Source organism: Solanum tuberosum, unplaced genomic scaffold (assembly GCF_000226075.1).
Source record: "Solanum tuberosum cultivar DM 1-3 516 R44 unplaced genomic scaffold, SolTub_3.0 scf00034, whole genome shotgun sequence".
Taxonomy (NCBI): domain Eukaryota; kingdom Viridiplantae; phylum Streptophyta; class Magnoliopsida; order Solanales; family Solanaceae; genus Solanum; species Solanum tuberosum.
This window is the reverse complement of record NW_006238962.1, coordinates 2,034,558-2,060,100: the sequence shown is the minus strand read 5'-3', so window position 1 is coordinate 2,060,100 and position 25,543 is coordinate 2,034,558. Positions and strand designations below refer to the sequence as shown.

General features: G+C 32.6%; 3 protein-coding genes and 1 non-coding gene across 6 annotated transcripts; 2 read left to right on the top strand and 2 right to left on the bottom strand.

Moving 5' to 3' along the window:
* Nucleotides 1–5,018: 5,018 nt before the first annotated feature.
* On the bottom strand, nucleotides 5,019–11,531 carry LOC102606264 (uncharacterized). Of its 3 annotated transcripts, none has more exons than XM_006342565.2 (10): nucleotides 11,113–11,531; nucleotides 10,977–11,016; nucleotides 10,132–10,171; nucleotides 9,902–9,996; nucleotides 7,918–8,995; nucleotides 6,770–7,001; nucleotides 6,196–6,331; nucleotides 5,714–5,808; nucleotides 5,494–5,617; nucleotides 5,019–5,380 (listed from the first exon to the last, which is right to left on the bottom strand). In XM_006342565.2, exons 1-10 carry the CDS (start codon nucleotides 11,205–11,207, stop codon nucleotides 5,315–5,317), a joined length of 2,001 nt encoding a protein of 666 aa, XP_006342627.1. In that variant the 5' UTR covers nucleotides 11,208–11,531; the 3' UTR covers nucleotides 5,019–5,314. The 3 variants fall into 3 exon arrangements, with proteins under 3 accessions (XP_006342627.1, XP_006342628.1, XP_006342629.1); XM_006342566.2 differs by having other exon boundaries at nucleotides 7,918–8,992; XM_006342567.2 differs by having other exon boundaries at nucleotides 9,902–9,987.
* Nucleotides 11,532–13,216: 1,685 nt separating this feature from the next.
* LOC102605924 (serine/threonine-protein kinase 38-like) lies at nucleotides 13,217–17,735 on the top strand. The gene is made up of 12 exons (XM_006342564.2): nucleotides 13,217–13,674; nucleotides 14,157–14,331; nucleotides 14,411–14,494; nucleotides 14,572–14,813; nucleotides 14,966–15,185; nucleotides 15,279–15,443; nucleotides 15,621–15,752; nucleotides 15,927–16,040; nucleotides 16,462–16,509; nucleotides 16,826–16,904; nucleotides 17,267–17,323; nucleotides 17,486–17,735. Exons 1-12 carry the CDS (start codon nucleotides 13,526–13,528, stop codon nucleotides 17,515–17,517), a joined length of 1,497 nt encoding a protein of 498 aa, XP_006342626.1. The 5' UTR covers nucleotides 13,217–13,525; the 3' UTR covers nucleotides 17,518–17,735.
* A 315-nt stretch (nucleotides 17,736–18,050) lies between these two features.
* On the bottom strand, nucleotides 18,051–22,750 carry LOC102605362 (protein WEAK CHLOROPLAST MOVEMENT UNDER BLUE LIGHT 1-like). The gene is made up of 4 exons (XM_006342562.2): nucleotides 22,662–22,750; nucleotides 20,847–21,602; nucleotides 18,554–20,438; nucleotides 18,051–18,471 (listed from the first exon to the last, which is right to left on the bottom strand). The coding sequence occupies exons 2-3, from the start codon at nucleotides 21,564–21,566 to the stop codon at nucleotides 18,588–18,590; spliced, it is 2,571 nt and encodes an 856-aa protein (XP_006342624.1). The 5' UTR covers nucleotides 21,567–21,602; nucleotides 22,662–22,750; the 3' UTR covers nucleotides 18,051–18,471; nucleotides 18,554–18,587.
* A 1,913-nt stretch (nucleotides 22,751–24,663) lies between these two features.
* TRNAR-CCU (transfer RNA arginine (anticodon CCU)) lies at nucleotides 24,664–24,736 on the top strand. The gene has a single exon. It is a non-coding gene; the product is annotated as a tRNA-Arg (tRNA).
* Nucleotides 24,737–25,543: the final 807 nt, after the last annotated feature.

Genomic DNA, 25,543 nt, shown 5'->3' with positions numbered 1-25,543 from the left:
TATATATATATATGATCACATTAACTTAATGTTTTAGTACATAACTTTATTTGCTATAATATTATTTTAATTGGTATAATTTGTTACATTTTTAGCTTATAATATATTTATGCTGAACTATTAATAAAGCAGCTTCTTCTTCTTTTTTTACAAAACAATCTAATTATAATTTTCACATAATAAAATGTTTAAAAATAAAAGTAAATCAAACATTTTACGTATAATTCAAATCTACAAACTTCACAAATATTATTTAATGGCTTTAATATATAATTAATAAATGCAAGAAATTATTTAAATATACCGAGTGAAGCAATTATTTAAGTTTATGTTTAAGTAATTTTTTTGTAAAGAATTTTGACTAAGCGACATTTTATTTATGCACTACAAATAATTGAAAAAAAAACTTAAATATAATAAACAGAAGAAACTGAAAAATGTTATATAAAATTGTAATTTATTTTTACAATAAAAATTAATAGTTAAGTGATCTCGGTTATAATATCTGAATATAATTTTTTCTAAGAAAAAATATACCTCAAATAAATACAGAAAATAAAAATAACGTATCTACGACACAAATTAAACACCATTTAGGGCATCTGGATAGTGCCGCCATCTTCTTCATTGAGCTTTCATTTACCTAATCTTATTAGAAAAAAATATGAATGGATATTTCTTTTTAAACATATTAATATTCTATTTTTGAAAAATCAAACATTTTCTGACACTTGGCTAAAATCAATCGTGGCCTAAATTATTTTTCGTTATTTTCATTTCTTTTATAAGAAAAACATTTGAAATTAATAAGATAGTTATAATCACTTTATCACTAAAAATGAAAGCAGTTAACTTCGAAATCAATTTTTGAACTTTTTTTTTTATGTTTGCAATTTTTAATTTTATTTTTAAGATTTTAAATTGATTTTATTACTTCAATGATTAAAAAAAAAACTGTGATGCTACGTGACCATTTTTGCCTCTCCTATTTAATAGATAGATATTAAACATAATATTTAGAACTTTCATTGAATATATCCTTTTTTAACTACAGTTATTATTTTCAATTTTTTCAGGAACAGTTATAAATAGCCTTAGTTTGTGGAATCATTACTCAAAAAAAAAAATTAATTTAAAAACAAATATTTAAGAAAATTAGTCTTTCAATTCATTCGGTAGATGTTAATAAATTCAAATAGAAGATTAAATTAACATTAAATTTACAAAAAAAAGTCATCAAATAAAGTGAAACTATTGATTTTTATGTTTGTTATATGTGAAAGTTGCTCTTTAAGAAATTGTGAACAATTAGTGTTAAAACGTGACACACCCTAATTTTTTAGATCTGCTTTAAAATTAATTCTCGTTACATTATAAAAAAAGCTTTTATATTATTTTTAAAATAAGCTAATAATATATTACTTAATCCTATTACATGCAATTAGTATAAAGAATAATTGTGAAATGACCAATTAAAATTTTGGGATAAGGGTCTGAAAAATACCCCAACTTTGGTCGAATTTGCTGTTGCGATACTAAACTTTCATGAGGACCTATTACCTCCCTAGACTATTAAGTTTAGTATCGCAACAACAAATTTGACCAAAGTTGGGGTATTTTTCAAACCCTTATCCCTAAATTTTTTGTAGAATAACAATATTTGATATTATTAATTTTGAAGTGTATCACAATTGCTTCCTTGATAATTAAATAAAAAACATCACGTTTGATTTGAAAAGACAAAAAAAAAAGTAATTTAGTGATTATATATAATAATTAAAAAAAAACATCACGTTTGATTGAAAAGGCAAAAAAAAAAAGTAATTAGTGATTATATATAATATAATTATATAAAGTGATTTAGCACTTATATATAATTACCTGATGAAAAACTACTTAAATAAATGAGGTAAATAACAACTGTAGTTTCTATAAAAAATACATAATATGAGAGGAGTGTCTCTACAAATTGGTTAATAATAAAGGAGGATTATGATTTGACTAAACCTTACATGCAACAATTGCATAAGGTCTTGGTCCTCTAATTACGCAAATCCTATTGTTAAAATAATATTGCTCAGAAATTTCATATAGTCATCAATCAATCACCCAATAAATTTATGTTATATTAGTTACTTTTTATTAGCGATAAATTCAAGATTAAAATTTTATGGGTTTAAATTAGAAATTCTTATCTCAACTATAAATACATACTTAATTATATGATCATCAACATATGTATTTTCTTCTAATCCATAGTAGAGAAACATAAGTAAAAGAATATAAAAAAATAATTCATTAGCTTTCATGGTAATGAAGTGAATGCATTACCTTCTAAGAAATTAATTAATTTTTTAACTTTAACTTTAACTTTATTCATGGACACGTATAAATTTCGAAAACTATTTATTTCGACTCTCTCACTTAGATTTCATTAGAAAATAAAGAACTATAATGGAGGTAAAACTTTAAAATAAGCAAAGAAAATACTTACATATAAATGTTCCCTGTAGTTGTTTTTGAAGTATATCAAAAAGGAAGAAAAAATTAAGAAAATGAATGACATCTTTGATGATAAAATTATTCAATTATCAAAAATAAATCCAACCGTTAAAACATTACAAATAATGAAATAACGTGCATATTTATTTTCTTTCTAATTTTTGAATTTCATTAATGTTATGGCTTCATCAACGTACTTAAAATCTAATTGCACATAATTCATGTTATTGTTGTAATTTAAGATAAACGAAATGATTCCTTCATTTCTAGCTTTCTAATCAAACTTCGTGAATCAAATGATTTAAATTTCACAATGTTAAATAAAATAAAAAATAATATAATCATGTCAAAGATAAATATTCATGTCAAATTAATATTGTAGAAAATACAAACAAAATGTCATCAAATTAAAGACGATTGACCAATGCTTGAGTTGTAGTTGAACAAATTTATTGAAGACGATTGATCAATGCTTGAGTTGTAGTTGAACAAACTCATGACTAAAAATAATTTTTAAAAAAATTCATGGAATGATATGAACGTGAATATAAGTCTTAGGGCCTGTTTGGATTGACTTTTGGCTTATGACTTATAAGCCAAAAGCCATAAAGTAGAATTTCTAGCTTATGGCTTATTTTTGTTATTTTGGCTTTAAAATAAGTGCTTATAAGCACTTTTTAACTTTACCCAAACACTTTAAAACTGCTTAAAAACTATTTTGGTTTAAAAGCAGCTAAAATAAGCCAATCTAAACAGGCACTTACATTAAAAACACCTCTTAAAAAGATAATTATGTGAATGTTAAACACTCTGTGATGTTTTAAACACATAACCTGACAATTTTTTTAATTAAAAAATTAATTTTAAATTCGATATTTCATATTAATGGAAGTTGTAACCGTAAGAATTCAATATCGAACGTGTGCACGTGGCGCAAGCAGTTATTTTGGTGTCTCATTGTTTTTTTTTAAAAAAAAATTCTATTTAGCTTTTGTCTTTTTCTTTCTTTATGTTTTACTTTTTTTTTCTTTAAAAATATAATAATAAAATATTAACTAACTAGAAAAATACAAAAAAAATTAAAAGCTAGATCAAAATAAAACACGATTTAAGAAAATTAAAATTATTATCTTATTCATTAAGACATAAACAAAAAAGAGAACACATTTTTGTTTTTCTTTTCTTTTGTTAAACGAAAAAAATTTATTCTAAATTAATGTGACTCTATTTTTAATTTTTTATAGTTTTCAATTTTAAAAGTAGAATTTAATAAAAATGGAAATAACTAATTTAAATCTAAAAGAATTATTTAACAGTAAAATGATGTAAAATTTTAAATTTGATAATAATAAGTGATTTTAATGTGACTCTATTTTTTATTTTATTTTATAGTTTTCAATTTTAAAAGTAGAATTTAATAAAAATAGAAATAACTAATTTAAATCTAAAAGAATTATTTAACAGTAAAATGCTGTAAAATTTTAAATTTGATAATAATAAATGATTTTCACTTTAAGAAGGCAGATACGACAGGTATTTATCATTTTAATTAAGATACTAATAAATAAGTATATAAAATTATAATTGAAAATATTTTTTTAAATATAGAATTTTTATTTTTTTTGAAATAGAGATTGAATTCTTATTTTTTGATTTTTTTTAATAATACAACACGATATGTTTTTTTTTTCATTGCTAACTTTTTTTAATAATCTGTACATAATGATATAGAAGATATTTGAAATGTATTTAAAATTAAATTAAATAGATAATCATCTATGACTTAAAAACTGTCACAATTTGAATTTTTTTTTAAAACGCTAAAAATTTAAATGATTGTAGAAAGTCCGTAAAATATAAAATAATTTTTAATTATTTAAAAAGACTGTTTTTTTTGTGCTGACACATAGGCGCTATCACCTCTCCATAGAATATATAGATATAGATTAATATTATTATTATTATTATTATTATACATTTGTTTTGCTATAAATAAGGAGGTTGTGGAAACATATTATTATTATCATCATTAAATAAATACTTTTTGTCAAACAATTTTTAATTATTTTTTAAAAAACTCAAAATTTGAGAATGTAACTACTATTTTTTAAACGTGTTTTTTTTTTTAAAAACAAACAATTTTTATTAATTTAAAACTCCAACTTATCTTCTAAAATAGTAACTTCTTTTTCTTATTAAAAAAACAAATTAATTATATTTAATTAATTGAAACGTGTTTTTTTTTTTTTAATTAATTTAAAACTCTAACTTATCTTCTAAAATAGTAACTTCTTTTTCTTATTAAAAAAACAAATTAATTATATTTAATTAATTGATAATTTAAAAGTTAAAAATTAGAGATTAATTGTGACACTGATACGTAGGCGCTATCATCTCTCCTAATATAGATATATAGATTATTGACATATGTCAATATTTATTTAAATAATTATTTATTATTGATTATTCTGACACATAAGCGCTATCACCTCTCCTATTATATATATATTTATATATAGATATAGAAAAATAAAATTTACTTATCTTACCACTAATTAAGTGTTTCCTACGTATCGTACACTTAGATACATCCATTTTTGCTACTAGATACACAAAATAGGGAGATAGGCGAGCGAGATTGGAGAGAGAGGAGCGAGATTCGTATGTATCTCAGATACATGTGAATCACACTAGATACATGTATCTGGAGTAATTCGCATGTATCTTGGCGCCAGATCCATGGATTATTAATACATGAAAAACCAATCAGATGTAGCAAAAGAGGTTACCAAATTCATGCAACCACAGCTTATCAGGAAGGTTTACAGAAGTATGCTGTAATGGCCTTCAACTTGCCATTTAAGTAATTCTTCTCCACCTGAAGACATGATGAATCACTCTCATTCCAAATAAACCAAACGAAGTAAATAAGCAAGTGAAGTCCATTCTCTTCATAACTTTATCACAAAGTTTTGAATGTTGGATGAATACCTCTAATAACCATGGTGGATTCGCGGACAGTGACAATTCTGCCAACTCATTGATATCAACATTTCTTGGGAGGAACATGACAACTTTGGAGGCAATTCCCCTGCCAATGCTGAAGAGGAAGTTCCTGTAGTAATAGACAAAGAAGCACAAATTCAGAAGTACTGTTTTGAGGAATATAAGAACTGAGGCAGAAGTTTTGAGGAAAATCTAAATTGCATACCCATCATGCGGCCTAAGCATGGTTTTCATGTCAAATGTTCTTTCCTTCAAATAGTCTGGTCCCCCCCACGGTGGTGACATAAAGACTACATCTGCCTGAAGCAAAGCAAAGACTATTTTAAATCTTGAAACTAGGTAGAGGAGAAAAGGAAGGAGAGAGGGCAAAACTTGAACGAAGATTTTCACGATCAAAGAAAATAACTAGAGTGCCATCAAAACTGAAATAAACTATCACACACAAAATACGTACAAACTAAATCTGACAGCAGGGATTCGGGAAAAAGAATTCTAGTGCTGAATTATTTCTCAGGAAGAAAATAGTAGCACGAAGTGAAAGACCACTCGCTTGCAATGACTAAACAAAGAATTTTCTCAACCTTCCCTTTGAAAGAAGCAGCCAAAGCATCCATAAGAACAATGACAGAAGACTTCTAACATAAATATATAATTTATTAATTTTTTGGGAATAGAGAAACTTGTTACCTTTAAATTAGGAGCCAAAACAAAAGAATCGCCTCTAATAAAGTCTATCTGGTCACAAACTCCATAGATGGCAGCATTATATTGAGCTAAGTCTATTCTCTTTGGATCAATATCGATTGCAATGACATGCTTACTCCTGAAAATAGTTATCCATTGAATTAATAACAGCTGGTATTTGAGTGTGCTGTCACTGAGAAAAAGTATCCACATTCTTAGCCATGCTAGGATGGATAAGAAAAGCATTCAACATTACTGATAAAAAAGAAATATTCCTACAGTATAGCCAAATAGTATCCCATTATTTCAACAACGAAGATGTAAAGCAATTAGCAGAGCAGTATGCCTCAAGTGCAGACAGTCTTCAAAGGTAGTGTACAGGGAACAAAGGACGCAAGTCTACCAAAAATAATTATAGGACCCGAAGCACAAGATGTCAAGATCCAATATGAGGTCCAAGGATTTTTGAGCTTTGCATATTAACAATGGGATTGAGATGACATACTTGCATTCACAAGAATCTAAGGACTAATATAGCACATACCAAAAGCAGAAAGTGAAACGCGGCCATACTCACCTCATAGCAAATTGAATTGAATTCCCACCGACTCCAGTAAAGAAATCCACTATAGTACCAGAACCACAGCGAAGTGCATGATGCTTGGCTATGGCCTCTGGAGTAACTGAGAACCATCCTTCTCCGTCCATCTTTATTCCATCATCATATTTGTTAAATAATAGATACCTTTGACACCAATATTTGTTCAAACTGGGAGATATTTCTTCATTAGTATTGCAGAATTCCAGCTCTATGGACCAGGGAAAGAAAAGAAAAGAAATGAAAATTCATTAACCAAGGACAATAGGATCTTCAAACTTTAGTCAGCTAGAACCATTAATAGATCCTACACATATAAGGGGTTACAGAATGATAATAGACATATAAATGGAGATGGAAGTGACCCAAAGTAACCAATGTCGAAGTAGTTTACTCAATAAAACCAGCAATCCCGAAAAAGACTTTCTTGTTTCAGACTCAGTTTATCAAAATGATTTCAACTTTAGCTACAAGCATAGTCATTGAAGAAAGAGATTCTAAACTTAGGCGACAATCAGCAGAAAATTTCAGGAACAGAAATTCTTAGGAGAAGTATATGCTAGTTATCAAATTTTACAATTGTTAAGTTCAACTTGACAAAATATAGGACTCTAGTTGACAACACTGTTGGAAAGAAAGACTTAAAGCAGGATCCAGTGATAAACTAATAGTTACTTCTCAAAGGTTCTCAGCTGCACTCAGGCAGAACACGGTATGGCACGACCAAGTCCAGAATCACACAGGGTTACTGTTTACTATTAACTCAGGCTCAGAACTAATGACCATGCTTACCAACAATTCATCTTTGATTACACCAATCTTCATACACATCAAAGATGGAGAATTGACACAGTTAATGCCAGGTAATATTAGAAGTGCCTAGCCCTTTTCAATTTTTGGTGTAAACATGAATATATGGAAGAGCTGGAATCTTCTTTTGATGTTCTAGGATCTTTGTAAGTAGGTTATAGCTTAGTACATCTCCCTATATTCCCTTGTAATTATGGACACTGCAGTTTTTATGCAGCAAATAGCTATACAAAAAATGTTACCTTCAAAAAAAATATGCAAGGTAAATTAAAGCATATAAATGTAAGGCAAGAGAAGGAACATTCTAGTTCACAAACCTTGAGCTTCGGTTGGCAACTTCCATTTGGATTTCGTTTTTCTGACTCTCTTTTTCTGTTTTGTAGAGCTAAGAGTACACAAATTGTCAGCAAATTGTCCTGCTCCTTCTGATTCATTGAGCTGTCTGTCCAACAATACATCATCCTCTATAAATCCATCTGCAATGTCAAGCTCAGACGGTAGACTTGCAGAAGTTTGCAGATCATTAGATTCTTCTAAATCTGCTTCATCCAACTCCATCTCAAGTGCCGTTTCTGGTTGTTTGGTGGTAAAACTAGTAAATATTAGGTCGTCCATTCCTGGAGGTGGATCCCAAGTACATTGCGTAGTCACAGTGTTATAAAAGTAGTTCCTTTGGTAATCATTGTCCCAATAAAATCTCCAATCATTAGTAGTTCCTTCACAATTATTATTAGTTGCATTACAATTATTTAATTCTTCACCAACAACATTGCAGAGTAGCCCATCTTCTGTGTGATGTTCAGCCGTTTGCATAGCAATGGACTCCACTTGCTCTCCAGATAAAGAACATTCCATACAGGCATACTCTATCTGCTCTCCATTTAAGGGATTTCCCTCACAATGACCATTTAATGTCTCTCCACTGATCCATCTACTGTCAACATTGCTATTTATTGGACAGCTTTCTGCATGGTTTCCACATTCCAAACTTGAGCCAACCATTACTCCAACATCTTTTTCCAATTGAACTTTTTCAGATATAGAGACATTATCCGTTGTATTATCCAGGCTAAGACCCGATTGCTGATTGCAAGCAATGCATTCAAGGGATGTGTGAGCACTATCAGCGTTCAAATTGTTCAAACCTTCCTTTCCACCATCAAGACAATGAAAATCACCATCCCCAGTATAGAAGGATGAGAATTCACTTTGTCCAAGAAGTGACAAGCAGGAAGAATCCTTGTTTGAGTTGCCATGCAGAGTACCAATAGACTCACATTCTTCCTTCAGCTCTTGTATTGAAGTTAGCACTTCATCCTGGGTAATCTCGCACGACGAAAGACTCTTCTTCTTTCCATCCTTTCTTTTTCCCTTAACTGTTCGATTTCTCTTCTGCTGGAAGAGATAAAGAGAGATACAGGAAAGAAGTTATACCCCTCACCTGAGTGCAAAACAGCAACATAGTCTAGGAAATCAAATTTCTAGAATCCATGCTTTCATTGAACAGATTTTATTTTTTATTAACCATGGTGTCTAGGCCAACATGCGCACATCTCAACCAATTCCAGGTGTACCCGCTATCTCTCACCAACACAAGTACCATGTAACTCTGTCTACCAAGGCTTGAATAAATGAAAAGAAATCACCGAGTTATTTTCCCTCCTGCTAGGATTTGAACCTGAAAGCTCACATATATCAATCCACTTCATTGACCACTACGCTACACCTTGGGTATTTTTTCAACATTCTTTTTGGTAATAGGAATGAGTTTCATTGAAAGGTTTAAACATAAAATCGAATTATTTAATGAAGATCTGTTACAGGAACTTGAAAGAAATAAGGATTTCAGTCAACATACCATGAGTGAATATCCTTAATAAGTTGATTTTAACACTAAAACTGTTTGAATTTCCTACCCCTATTCTATTTATCAATTTAGGGCCTGACTTGCACTATTTTTACTTCAGGTTGTAACCCTATAAAGAGACTCATCTCTCAATTAAAAAAACAATACCATCGAAAAATCAGTCTCACTATCTAAAAAACCTGGGACAGTACTCGAAAACAGAACCTGTAACTTTCCTAAGTTTTTCAGAAGACAATGAAACAGAAATTATGCAGAGAGGCAGAGACAGAATATGAGCAAAATTAGGAATGCATCAACTATTATACCAAAACAAAGCACCTTAAAGCGTGGCACAATTATTTATGGGAATGATTTATAGAGGTATACTACTTGGAGCTAGAACTGTAAAAAAAAACATATGAAAATCAAACAAGTTATACGAGAAAATTGGATACCTCCTTGTTAGTGTGGAATGAAACAGGAAGGCCCATTTCATTCATTTGTCTGGCAAGCTCCAAATCTTCCGGTAAAGAGCCAAATTCTGCCAAGACTAAAAGAGAACTGCCTATTAACTATATAAAGTACAAGATATTTTACTCCTAATTTTCCAATATCTCCCCAATAACCCAAATATCAAATGTAATAAGTAACCAGAAATTAGCTTATGATACAACAGAGTACTTGCCATTTAGTGGGGACGCATTACTATTGTAGACATCAGTGTTCTGCACAAATAAATAAATAAAGGTTATAGAGATTCATAATCCATAAACAAAATCAAGCCACAACCTAAAGAGGGAGAGAGTGTGTGCTAGTGAGTTGTGCGCACTAATCTTGATGTCCCAAAACTCGGCATTTCAGCTTTGGAACTCAGTTAGTAAAGGACATACCGCTCTACCCTTCTCCACCTAAATAACGACTTGGTTCAACAGTCAAAGAGCTAGAGGGTGGGAATGTCTATGGGTGCATATATAACTTTGATGTCCGAAAAATCAGTATTTCAGCTTTGAAACTCCGTGTTGTAATGGACATACTTCTGTCTACCCTACACCACTTACATGAAAACTTGGTTCAAAGGTCATGTTCCAAATTTGTGACTTGGGCATATAACCACACATGCCATATTGTACAACCTTTTCTGTCGAACCAAAGCCCCGTGAGAGTGAGAGTATATATACATACACACACATATACATATGTATTTCCATAATGATATGCATGTGTCTGCATTAACTAAGCTTCAATTCCAAACTAGTTGGTATCTATGAACTACTCTATGTTGCTCCAACTCTTCAAATATGTCACCGGGTGCATGTTGAATCCTCCAAATGAGTGCATTTTGGAGGATCCTACACGGGTGCAGCAACATTTTTGGAGAGTCCGAACAATGAATACACTATATCCCCTTCATTATTGAAGCCAATTTAAACTAGAACGCGCGTTATAAAAAAAAAGATTCATTTTTTTTGGCTTCTAGCTCCACTATGCACATACCCAGTTGAAACAATCAAAAGGGGCAGCTAAACTTACCGCAGATTCCAACAAAAGCTTCCCTTCTTGCGAATAATCTCTGCAAAACAAAAAAAAATAGTTTGAAAATTCACTTGCCCTAATAAGCTAACTTTTGACATTCAAATTTTTACAAAAGGGGGCAAAGAGTGCTAACGAAAGATGAACTTCAGTAAGCTTGAACAAAGAGCCCAGAGCTGCAATTGCTGAACCTTCTTCTTCTTCTTCTTCGTGAAGCTTTACAGTTTCCATTGTTTCCGATTATAAAAAAAAATTATTTACTGCAGAAAGTTCAGTTCTGTCGATTCAAAGAACAAGAAAACATATATATAGGGAAGATGATGAAGGAAGATAAATGGGTTCGGGTCGGGTTTTGAGTTGAAACGCCATTGATTCAACTAAGACAGTCGAAACGTTGAATTTGCAGGAAAACTTGGAAATGGCAGCCGTCCGACCCGTTTGGACACCAAAAAGGTATTTCGAATTCACGATCGCTATTTTTCAGGTGCGCATGGAACAAATTATTCATATGCAATAGCTCAATGTATACTTGGTAAATTCGCACTCCTATATGATAGTTTGTAATTAAATAGTTCGATACAACAAATACAATATATTCATGATATATCATGAGTTACACCAATTCAGTTATTTCATGTGGTTATCTTTGTGAAAGTTGATTGACTTGAACAACTAAAATTTCAACTTTTTGCAAAATAATTTTCTTTAGGGCATTTTTTAGTTTTCTTCTTTTACTATTATTTCTACAATTTACTTACTTTGTTCATTTTTACTTGTCCGATTTTATTTTATGCGAATCAATTTGACTGATTTTTAAAGTTATATTGAATTAGATTAATTTAATATTTTAAAATTTACATTTTAGATGTTTGAAAAATATTCAAAAAAAATACTACTAAATTGTAATAATTCTTATATTAAATATAATGAGAAAAAATTACATTTTAGAATATTAATAAAAATTCATGTGATTTGACTATCGAGAAACGAATCATAACAAGTAAAAATAAACAGAGAGAGTATTGTCTTTGAAGAGAAGAATAGTGTTTGTTAGTTGAACTTGTAGGGGTGCAATACTTGTTAAAACAACAAATTGTTAATTAGCACTTGAACTTACTTCCTTAATTATTCCATAATTATTTCCACTACTAAAAATGTACAAGTTGCTATTTGTAGGTGGTATTATATGTTGTAATCCCATTAAGATGGTCCTTGAATAGAACATTAACCTACTTTTTACCTATTTGCCTTTTTTTTAAAAGTCAACCATTAATTAAGTATTAATCTTTTAGTTTCAATCACCATTATTTGAAATGACCCATAATAATAGTGATTCTCCACCTATCTAAATATAAAACATTAACAAATTCTTGTCTCTAATTTAGTTGCAAATTAAATACAACAATTTCTAAGAAGAAGTTTTTCTTGTATTGCTTTGTTTACACTTGAGTTTCCTTTGAGATTATTAACATGTAATTTCAAATGCTTTAAAGAAATAAAATTTATTTTGTACATTACATAATTAATATAAGTTGTATGAGAATTATTTTTATTTTATAAATTGATAGATCCAAAAAATTTAGGATGTGGGGTCCACTAACTATTTTGTGTGTGTGAGAAACTAGTTAAATTTGCTCCTAAACTTTGCGAAATGACTAAATATGTAATCATTCATTAAAAATTGATCGCGTATAAGCCTGATATACTAGTTAAAGTGTTTAGATGTTTACTAATACTCCACTCGTCAATATGTGAGTCACTTTTATAACGACAAAAAAAACATACCTAAATACCTCAATTATTAGTGATGATTATATTTAAATCATTTCACATAATTTGGGGCAAATTTCATACATTTTCCCTAATAATATCTGACCCATTGTTGAATTTGTCACATGTCAAAATGCTTCTCTGTCAAAAATTCTTTACACCTTTTTTTGTATAAGTTGAGATATTATTGGTAAAGGCGTTCGATGGACCATCCTTCACTACATATGGTTACGTCACTGGGTTCATAACCTCTCTTGTTGAAAAATTACACTTTATATAAGGTTAAAATTATATTCCTATGCACATATAATAAATGTTAAATCATCGTGTTTACTTCTTTATATTTTGAAATCTCATGATAAAAATTCCAACTCCGTCACTGATGATTGGAGTCACTATCACTCCATTCTCAGCAAATCTCATATGCCAATACAGCTAATTCATCTGTACTATTGTCAGTTGACAGCCCACCAAAACTGGCAAGATTTAGCAGGCTCTGTTGACACTGACAAACACCAACTTTCTCCTTTTTTTTAACTTCAATTTGCTTCCAACTTCACTCACTTTCAAGATTCTCTTCTTCTTTCATTTTAATTCTTATGTTATACACTAAGAAACAGACAAATATAGTATTTTGTTAACTGAATTTACTGCTAGAATAAATCAACTGACTTCAAATCTTGAATCTTTTTCTTTTTTTGTTGTTAAACAAGACACCCTTTATATATTTTTTGTTTTTTATTCAATTTTGGGATCTGGGAAGTTTTAGTTTGGATCAAATGGAAGGAGCTGATCAAGTGTTCAATTCAATGGAGCCAGAGTTCTCTGTTTCATCACCGGTTACTCGACAAAAAGCAGCTGCTGCTAAGAAGATCATTGAGAATCATTACAAGAACCATCTTCAAGGCTTGCAAGATCGCAAAGAAAGGTTCTTTTTTTAATGTAATATTGTGAGGATTCATTGTGAATTGATTAGATTTATATATATGTTGGCAATGTAGAGAACTTGTTGTACTTATTTCGTTGTTGTTACTGTTCTTTCTTCTGTCTGTTGTGTATTGCTCTCCATTTTGTATTATTTCGTTGCTGTTACTGCTCTTATATCTTTATTCTCCTTTTTCAAACTGTTTGAAAATGCCCTTTAAAGCCGAGGGTCTATCAGAAAACAACCTCTCTATCTCGTCTATCCTCCCTAGACTTCACTTATGAGATTACACGGGGTATGTTGTTGTTGTTGTTGTAGTACTTCTTGTTTTTGTTTTTATTTCGTGTAATGTTGACTTTGTCAATGAAGATTCATATAGCAAGTTTGTTTGGGACTGAGACGTAGTTGTTGTATCTATGCAATATGTGTAGTTTAATTTTGTGTATGGTTTTTTAATTGTTGTCTGTTATGTTTGTGATTTTCAGGCGAAGAACGTTGCAGAGGAAGGCACAAGAAGCACAGATACCAGATGATGAGCAAGAGAAGATGCTGAGGAATTTGGAAAAGAGGGAGACTGAGTTTATGAGATTGCAGAGGCATAAAGTTGGAATTGATGACTTTGAACTGTTAACAGTCATTGGTAAAGGCGCATTTGGCGAGGTACATTGTCTTTTTTACAACTCCATTTCATTGAATTGTTTTCTGTAATACATGTTTTCATGATAATTTAATAACACAGGTCAGACTGTGTCGATTTAAAAGTACTGGTGATGTTTTTGCCATGAAGAAGTTGAAAAAATCAGAGATGCTTAGCCGAGGACAGGTAAACGTTCATGAAAAAATTTCTGGTCATCAATCCAAGTATGCTGATTATACATAAACTTCATCTGGTTTTTTCAGGTTGAGCATGTTAGATCCGAGAGGAATTTGCTCGTGGAGGTAGATAGTCGATGCATAGTGAAACTCTTCTATTCTTTCCAAGATTCAGATTTCTTATACCTTATCATGGAATATTTACCTGGTGGTGACATTATGACCTTACTGATGAGAGAAGACATTCTTTCTGAAGATGTCGCGCAGTTCTATATGGCAGAAAGTATATTAGCAATTCATTCTATTCATCAGCACAATTATGTGCACAGGTAGTATCTGCACAATGCATCAATTGACATTATCATTTCTGTTTCCATGCTTTTGATGCTACCTTATATGTCATTGTACGCGAACATTTACAGGCTTAGTCGTCTACAATTGTATCACCTTGAAGTTGATTCAGGATTTATTCTGTTTTCAGGGACATTAAACCTGATAACCTTATATTGGACAAAAATGGACATTTAAAGCTTTCTGATTTTGGTTTATGTAAACCACTGGAAAGTAAATATTCATCGCTGTTGGAAGCTGAAGATTTGACAAGTCAGGAGTCCTTAAGTGAGACTGCTGATAGTGATAGAGCTCCATGGTTAATGCCAAAAGAACAATTACAACAATGGAAAAGAAATCGTCGTGCCCTGGTATGTACTTGTATTCCATGTTCTTCTATTTAGTTTTTTTGTGGATTGAGTATGCCATGATTGAATAAACTTATCAGTGAAACTCTTCTGTAGGCGTATTCTACTGTAGGTACTCTTGATTACATGGCACCAGAGGTTTTGTTGAAAAAAGGATATGGAATGGAATGTGATTGGTGGTCATTGGGAGCAATCTTGTACGAGATGCTCGTAGGTTATCCTCCATTCTGTTCAGAAGATCCAAGACTCACATGTCGAAAGGTACTTCAAAATGTTTATTTGATGGTAAACATAAGATAGTTCCTTCCACACACGACGACTCTAGAATGATCTTCTGAATTCTGTGAACATCTCTTTGGGGCAAGGGGAATGAGTTTCAAACTTGTGCTCAGCATCCTGTTAGCATTTACAAGTATCCTTCATCTTTGTATGTATCAGATAATCAATTGGAGAGCATGCTTGAAGTTCCCAGAAGAACCAAAAGTATCAGATGAGGCTAAGGATCTGATATGTCGTTTGTTGTGTGATGTTGAATCAAGGTTGGGGACTAGAGGAGTGGAAGAAATAAAGGTAAATAACAGCGAAAGAGATGAACTAATGCCAACTAACTGTGAAGACACTGTCTTCAGACAATTAAAAATGGAAAATGTTCCTTTTTTCAAAGATCTGGTACAAGTTAGTATGCTGCCACGACGTCTCTATTTTTGTGGTTTTCTTCCTCTGAATGTGTGAATATGTTTCTAGGCTCATCCTTGGTTCGAAGGAACTAAGTGGGATGCACTTTACGAAATGGAAGCTTCCTACAAACCCATTGTTACAGGAGAATTAGACACTCAGAATTTCGAGAAGTTCCCTGAAGTGAGTATTCTTGCTTATCGAACCCTTACTGTATTCATTTCACTTCATAGGGAGGATTTAGTCGTTGTAAACTACCGTTCATGACAATGAAGTCAGTTAGGAGTCATCCTTTTGCCTCATGATGAGTGTGACATTTTCGAAAATCATGAAGATACCAACCACCTTTTCGTTACTTTTGTAACTTCTACCTGCAATTCGACTAATTCATCCATCATTTATGAACTTGCTCTGTTGAATCTTGGCTATTTCCGAGCAGTATCAATAGATATCTCCCTTTCGGTTTCTTATAAAGTCATCATTCTCTTGCATTTCACTTCCATAATCCTTCTGTTCTCCACATTGATCCATGTAGTTCATGTGAGATTTTCCTTAAAACAACCTCTTTTTTCCTTTACATATGCTAACTTTGTTTCACTTATAGGTAGAAGGTACACAATCAACAACACCAAGAGTAGGACCCTGGCGAAAGGTAATGGTTACAAGTTCACAATGCATTACTTCACTCCGTCCCCTAAAAAAACGAAAACTCAATGTTAGAATGTAAGTACAGTTAAACCTCTCTATAACGACATTGTTTGTCCAGATACATTTTGGCTGCTATAGAAAGAAAGTAGTTATACATAACATAATATGAAAGTCTCCAAAGAAAAGTGAAATGTTGTTATTGAAGATGATTGTTAGAAAGAGGTCTAATTGTATCAACATGACGATTCCAACGTGCAGATGTTAACTCCCTATTTAGTATTTTTTGGACTGGTTCCTAACATGTCGATTTCAACGTGCAGATGTTAACATCAAAAGATGCCAATTTTATTGGATATACTTACAAGAAATCAGACATCCTTAAATCAGCTGGAACTTCAGGTGTGTGCTAATAATTTCACAAAGCTGCTACCTTGAATTGTATCCTTTGGAAGTGTTGTGAATAAGTCATTGTTATCTCTACAATTCACAAGGATCGAAAGACATTGCTTGAACACGTTCTCAAAGCTTGTCGATTTTCTCATGGTATCAGAGCATTTAGGTTCATATGTAGTGTTAGAATCAGCATCAGATTTGCTCACTTATCGCGGAAAAATGTCAAAGGTTGAAGAAAGTAGCCAAATTGTTGTCATACTTAGATTTCTAGACCCTTTTTGCCACTAATGTAAAGCTTTTCCATGAGTAACACTGTCTATACACTGTTGATATACTGCTAATTTCAAAGGCACTTCTTCATCATGCAGGGATAGACGCGAGTTCAAATGGATCAAAGCCTCCTCCATCGTTAGTATCATTATTTGGTATGATAACTTTACATGATTTAACATGCACCAGTTGAAATTCAAATCATGAGATATCGATGAATGCTGCTAAACCATATGATGTTGCTTCTGTTCTATACAAGTTTCTCAGCTTCCTTGGCTAAAAGCTGCTGATTCTTCCTGTGTTTTTTTTAATGACAGGTCGTGTAGACTTGCAAGACACAACAAAGTAGGACAACCAAAAGAGGAACAGCTGAATTTGGAGTCCCCTTTGAATGTCCTTTCTACTGAGGACAAGAAGCACAAATTGCTTGTGTATATAAGGGGAATAAACAGTCAACATTTCTCATATTTTTTTGAGTTTCACTTTTATCCTCTCTGGCCTTAACCATTTAATGGTAAATGTACAGCAAAACATATACATGGCTCAATTCAATCAGGAAACATTTATGGGAAATATCAGTTTTGCTTCAAATACTTTGGTTAATGCAGTGAATAGTATCTCAAAAGGACTCATCCTTTATAGGTCTTGTAAAGATCTATTAAAAGGGATTAAGCTCGCGCACATGAGAAATGGACTGAGAGGTAAAACTAGCATGATTTGCCATCACCCCTTGTGCGCGAGATAAACTGCTACTGGTTTATACTAGAAGAAGGAACAGAGATTATGTTCATTTGAGGTAAATAATAGGCATAGCATATGTAACAATGATTGGTAATCATATGGTTTCAACATAGAAAGATTGAAGGCCAGGAGATCTTAGAATGATTTTAAAACTACAGAAAGTAAGGTTCAGCATAAATACATTAAATTAAAAAGGTATCTTCTACAGAATACACGATTCGTTACAACAATTTATCAGGACTATATGCAATAAAATGAATGAAACTATTACAAACAAGCATAAGTATTAGGATAATAAAGAACATAGAACTCGGACTGTGAGGCGATTAGCATTGAAATGGTATGCCAAGTGATAGGAAAAATTGATGTGTTGTTGCATTATATAACCCATACGAACATGAAACACAAGGAAAGTCATATCTTCACGAGGCCAAAGTTTTGAATTGCTGCTAGCTTTTATGCAGAACTAGCAGGAGTACACATTTGAAGCCGTCAACAACTTTAATAGGCAAAGGCTTACTGACAGAGCCAAACCTATGACAAACTTATTGCCCTCTATAATCTGTCATCCAGAAAGTGAGAATTACTTTAGTACTGTACAATAAACAACTTAGCATATACATAAATATTCTACAAGAATTTACCCTTCTCAAACCAAGAAAAATGGAGCAGAGATCATCATCTTGCCTTGGCCTGTGCTTTCTTTCTGCCCAGAAACATTAAGACGCGGGGGAAGAAGGACTTCTTCTTTTTCTTTGTGACCTTCACTTCTTGAGATGAATCGGTTTCACTCTTTGTTTGTACATTTTCTTTTGGATTTAAGGTTTGATGAGGTACTGCAGCCTCAGAAGCTTTTGATTCTTTATCCTCCTCAAAGCTCGTTTTTGAGCTCATTGTTTTGTTTACCGGGGTAACAGATTTACCAGATTTCCGTCTTTTCTCATGCTCCGCTCTCCATTTCCTCAGCTCTTGCTCTGCTGCCAATTTTCCTTCTTTGGCTTTCTCGGCCTTTTGCAGTGCGATTTCTAGTGCTTCCTTCTTTTCAGTCATCGCAAGATTAACCTCCTCGAGCTTGTTAAGACTACTCAACTCTGATTCCTTGGCTACTTCTATTTGGGACATAGCAGCAGACACCCTGGTATTAGCTTGTTTCTCTGCCTCATGGGCCTGTTTGCTGAGTTCATAATACTCCTCTAAAGAAAGTGTTACTCCAGTTGTCTCATCTGTTGTGCTTTCGGTTGATTCACTCTCTTGTAGAGCACTGATAGCCGCTATGGCCAACTTCTCTGAAGCTTTTGCAGCCTCTATCTCTTTTTTTACTGCAAGCAGTCTACTTTCCACGGTGATAGATGCTGCCTTTGCTTGCTCCGCCTCTTCCTTTGCCTTCCTCAGCTCTTCCCGAACTGTTTGAGCGAGTAACTTTGCACGATCAGCCTCTTGTGCTGCCTCTTGCAGTTGCTTCGGTAGCTCCACCATCTTTTCTCTTGCTTCTTTTTCCTTTATCTGCAAAAGGGAAATCTCTGACTTTGTTCGGTTCAACTCAGCTTCAAGAGATGTAATGGCAATTGCTGCCATTCCTTCTCTCTGTTGTATGGAAGCTAGTTCTGATTTTTCCTTTTCCAATTCTGCCTTTAATGCGACTGCTGCTACTTTCAGGCATTCTACTTCAGCTGTTGCTTTCTCAATGTTGAGTTTCACTTCTTCGAGTTCCTTCTTAGCTGATGCCACGACTGCTTGTATCTCATGATGACTTCTTTTATCCGTCTCTAATTGCTCGCCTTTCATGTTCCCTTCTTCATCAGCCTCCTGTTTCAACTTTGATTCCATATAAGCTGCTAACTCAGTGTTGAGATCTTGTAACAAAGATGAAGCAGTATCTAATTTTGCTTTATGATCCTTTGCAGACAGAATTTGATGGTTTAGCCTCTCAAGCTCTTCTTCCGCCTGCTTCAGTTCGTTCTCCCAGTTTAGAGTATCTTGCTCTCTTGCCATAGCTGCTCCGACTCTATGTTCCTCGGCCTCTAGATGTGCAGCATGTGCAGCCTCCAAAGCATCCTTTGAAGTAATGAGCTCAATAGTCAAATCCTCAACTGTCTTCTCAACTTCATTTGATAACGAAACAGCTTCTTCTGCTTTTTCCACAGCAACATCTTTTTCGGATACCAATAAATCATAATCCATACGGAGAACATCTAATTCGGAGTTAACAGATTTTAGCTCTGAAACTGCAGCTTCAAGCCTAGCTCTGGCAACTTCAAGCTGTGCTTTAGCTGCAATACTAGAGTCATCAGCAATACCCCGCTCCATCTCTTCGACCCTGAGCGTGGCAAGTTCTGAATCCTGTCTTGCTTGTTGCTCTTCTGTTTGTGCTCTCTCTAGGTTGAGCTTTAATTCTTCTATGAGTCTCTTAGTGCTATCTAGTTCTTTCAAAACTAGTACTTTTGCATCTTCTGCATCCTGACATTGTTTCTTATACAATGGGATCTCCTCTTGCACTTTTGTTAGTTCTTGCTCGATAAGATTCCGTCTCTGCACAACCAAAGAAGGAAAAAAACAAACTTCTAAAGTCAAGAAAATAACATGGAAGAGCCTGTTACACCAAGCTTCTGAGAAGAAAAAGTGCTTATTTTAGAGAGTGAAGAGTCAAAAACACACCTAAAGTATCCGTCTTTTGAGTGAACTATCAGGTGTGCGAGTATCCTACCTAAACTATTACCAACCTCTTTATCTAAATACACGTCAACTATCAATTGTTCCATTTTCCTACCTGAACGATGGTTATATTTCAAGTAGCAAAAGGGAACAATTGATAGTTAAGGTGTGTTTTGGTAAATAGTTGGTGATAGTTCAGATATGAACCTCGAAAAACCAAGATACTTTAGGTGTGTTTTTGACCATTAACTCTATTTTATAAAGTTGAGGTGTTGGAGAGAATACCTCGACTGTCTGTTGTCTATGAGCCTTCCAGTCGACAATCCCTCCAAACTTTGAAACTGCCTGTTTCACCGATTGGATTGGTGCTGCTGTATCGATATTAACTCTGTTTACGTCAACGTTCTCAGGCTGCTTAGACTGAGCAGTAGGTCCTGGGATCTTGATTCTGAGAGTGGGAGCCTTGTCAATGTTATCCAATGACTCTACATGACTATTATTTTCAGGTTTCGTCTCTTGGACGTGGGAAGTAGAACACGAATCATCAGCACTTTTGGTACTACTAGGAGAACTATTACTTGCTTGATCTTCTCCTGAATGATTAGATTGAATATGTTCTTCCTCTTTGGAACTACTTGGTTTTTCATTTGATAGAGAGGATGGACTAGTTTCGGATAAAGCTGTTGATTTTTTATCGATAGGAGGCTCCGATGGCTTAGGACTATGTACAGATTGAGATGAGTCTTCCTGATCAACCATAGGTGTACTAGAAGCTCCTGTTGGATGAGTCTCACTCTTCTCCAACGACAAGCTTTGAGTAGCCTCTTCTACATGCTCCGAAGCATCCACGTTCAGCTGCTGATTCTCCAAGTTTGCTTTTTCATCTGCATTTTGGCTGGTTTGAGTTGCACTAAGTGATTGATCCTCGTCCGGAGAGGAAACAACAACAACAGGTGTAGGAGAGGACTCCGGAGCGTGTTGCTTCAGATCTTTAACATCTTCCATTTCCAGTTAAGAAAATAAGGATGACCAAGTGAAGACCTTGAAACAAATTAATCATAGAAAAAGTTAGGAATTAAGAATGGCATAGCTTAAAAGTGAAGAATGAGGTTCAAAGTTAGAAGCGGAATTTGAGTTTATGGGTTCTAAATTCTTGAAAAAGACGCAACTTACTAGGTTCTTAATAATTTATATATACATGTTAAGTTAATAGGTTCTAGGCAAAGCTCTAGCTCCACCCAAGGAAGGACATAAAATTGAATAAAACGATCACAAGTTTCATATCATAAAACACATAATGGAACATAAAACAGGCAAAAGGACAGCTCCGTACACTAAACTTTCGCTATGTGCGAAATCCGAAAAATAATCAAATTACAAAATGTATTGTACATAGTCTTACCCTTCGTAAAATTGCAAGTTTAAGGGATTAGTAAATTTCAACTTTCATATCATAAATCACATAATGGAACATAAAATAGGTTTAGTGGTGCACTAAGCTTTTGCTACAGACGAAATTCGAGAAATAATCAAATCACAAAGGTACATTGTATGCAATCTTACCCTTCATGAAATTGTACGTTTATGATATTGGAAAATTACAAGTTTCATATCATAAAGCACATAACAGAACATAAAAAGGCAAAACGCAACCCGGTACACCAAACTCCCGTTATACACAAAATTCGAAAATAATCAAACCACGAGGATATATTATACGCAACCTTACCCTACATAATATTGCATGTTCATGAGATTAATAAATTACAACTTTCATAATCATAAATCACATAATAGCACATAAAACTTGCAACAGAGCAGCCCAGCCCGATACACTAAGCTCCCACTATACACGAGATCCAAAAAAAAAAAAACCACAAGGGACAATTAATTATAACTTATAATCTCCCTTATCCTACATTTCTTCAAGAAGCTATTTCCACAACTCGAACCTAAAATACGAATTCAAGACATATTAATGACACTCTCAATTCCTGGATCTTACCCACCAACCCACTCACCCCCACATTTTGATGAAAAACTGTTGAAATTAAAAACCAAGAACAGAAAGAAGAAAAACAGAGCAAAAAAGGAACATACCAGAAAGCTATTTGAATATCCTCCAAAAAAATATAAAAGTAATTGAAAAGTATAAATTTTTTGGTCCAAAATTAACTGCAAAACCAAAAAAAAAAAAACACAAATTAGATCAAAAGATGTTGAAAGAATTAAAAAAATAAAACAATAAAAATGGCGTAGAGCTTACCTATATATATATATATATAATAAATTACAAAATTTGAGATAATTTTTTATGTTTTTATGAATGAATCAAATAAATAAATAAATAAATTTGGATTGAAAATGAGGATATGAAAAAGAAGAATAAGAAAAAAAGCGAGTTTATCAGCTCGCCTTTGTCTTTTTCTTCTTTCTCTTGTTTTGTGATTTTTTTTTTCTTTTCAGTTTTTGTCTTTCTGTTTTTCTTCAATATAAACAAAACAATAATCTCTGTTTTGGTTTTTTTTTTTTCCTGATAAGAATGCTAAACCGTTAACAGTTAGATAAATATAATTAGTGGCTTAAAATATTACACTTGACCCTAACAAATATGTAAGGTGGTTTTTTGTTTTTCGTTTTAGAATCTGACTCATCTGAATTCATATTGAAAGGTCTTATTTTAATAGATAAAATGTGACTTTCTATTCTAAGCTTGAATTCGAAATTTCTAATTAAGAATGGATATATATTTATTATTTCAAGTCTTTGATTAAAAATAAAAAGTATTTACTGCCTCCGTTAAAATCTTTTGTGGTAGTAGGGGTAACTTGGAATTTCTTAATTAAATAAAATATAAAACACATGGCAATTTCTACGATCAAAATTAACTCAATTTTTTTTATTAATTTGTTTTGTAATCTTATTGAGTGTACGGTCCAAATGTGCTGGAAGAAGATGGGTGGTGATCATGATTCATGAGATAATAATTCAAAGGGTAATTATGACTATTTTGGAAAATAGTAACCTTATTTTATTTTTTTAATTCATAATTATGTTTCTGTGCTCCCAATAAATTTTAGGGGTGTACTGTTCTACCATAATTATAAATTCATTTATAATTGTGATTGTTTCATAGTCAATAAGATTAAAAATTTTAGTTGTTGAGTCAACTCTTTTTGATGTGTCTAAATTCAATCTAATTCGTCAATTTAACGCTTTTGTTTGCAATGACCAATTTAAAATTTAGAATTCATAATTTTTTTACACGTACATATAATTTGAGCTAGACACATTAGGTTATGTTGAATTCATTGTGTCTAGTCTAGATCCTCTCTGCTTACGAAAGAGAAAATTGACGGTACGACGAATCGACAAAAATAATCTTGTCATAGTCCATGAGTTGCCATAATCTGAACTTGCTATATATAGTTGTACTCATTATATGTATTCTTCATGGCTCTAGGATTTTGAATCCTCTCTATGAACCGAAGTTTTAGCCACCGCGGGTGAGGGCCTTCCGTTTAGGGACGGAGATACTTGCAGAGGCAGAGCCAAGATTAGGAGTTTGGGGGTTCTAAATCAATTTTATTTGGGGTGCACATGTTAATATACATATCTTTGTTTAATTTTCTAATACAAATATAGGATCTACGAAAAAGCTAGTGGGTTCGTCCAAACCCATGAACCCCCACCTAGCTCCGTCTCTGGATACTCGTTCCCAAAAAGAGAATAAGGTCGTATCTAGTTCCTTTCGAAAAGACTTTGAGCTAGAGAGCAAGCGCACATACATACATAGTCTTCAGAAGAATGAAGAATTGTTGTGTAGGCTTCTCGAATTGTTATATATATGATATTGCTTTTAAAGTTCTATACACAGAATATATTTACACAATTAGATGATCGTTGATAAGGTAATTATCATAAAAGGTTATAAATAATCACTTTTCTAGCTTTCAAGAATTAAAAATATAAACATTGATGTGAAAAATTCTTATTTTAATATTTTTCTTACAAAAGTACAAGTACTTAGAAAAATGAAGAAGTAAGGTCATTATTCTATGCTTAGAAATATTTAATTACAATACACTAAATTTTACATGATGCGCCTGTAGCTCAGTGGATAGAGCGTCTGTTTCCTAAGCAGAAAGTCGTAGGTTCGACCCCTACCTGGCGCGATTTTTTTGCCGTAAAATAATTTCATGTTTATAAGTTGAAAAGTCATAAGGCGGCGATTTTTCCTACTGCATGAAGTAATAAAAAAAATTCATGTTTATAAGTTGAGAAGTCATAATGCGGCAGTACATACGAGTTAGTTTAATCAGTTTATTATAAACTCTTTTATAGATCTTATGATGACATTTACGCAATGAACATGTAACAAGGGATCGATTCTGCATTTTCGCGATAAACATAAGTTGATGGATGGAGAAGGCCAGCATAAGCAATCTTTTAGAAAACACCCACAAAACCTTAGTAAAATTTAATATTAAATGCATTTTCTCACTTTCAAGTAATTCAACATGTAAAGGGGATTTAGTTTTATAGAAGTTTTTTTTTTTTATGAAATTAAAGGAGGAGAGACCTAATTAAGAAAAAAGACTAAGGAAGAAGTAAACAAAATCACTAGCTAGGAACAACTAGTCATAGTTAAGTAATATTCATTTTTATTTAATGTCACGATCCAAAAATCTAGATTCATAATGTTATTCTAGATACATTATATCCAAGTGAATTTGCATGTATCTTGGATACATAATAAATCTCGCTCAATCACCTCCCTCTCATTTCGCTCGCCACTCTCCTATATATCTATGTGGTATCCCAAATACATGTGTCCACCAGGTACATACAAATATATGTATCTAGTGTGTATTATCTAGGATACATGATTATTTCACTCGCCTCTCTCCCCATTTCACTCGCCTCTCGCCCTATTTTAGTGTATCTGATAGCAAAAACACATGTATATCTAGGTGTATCTT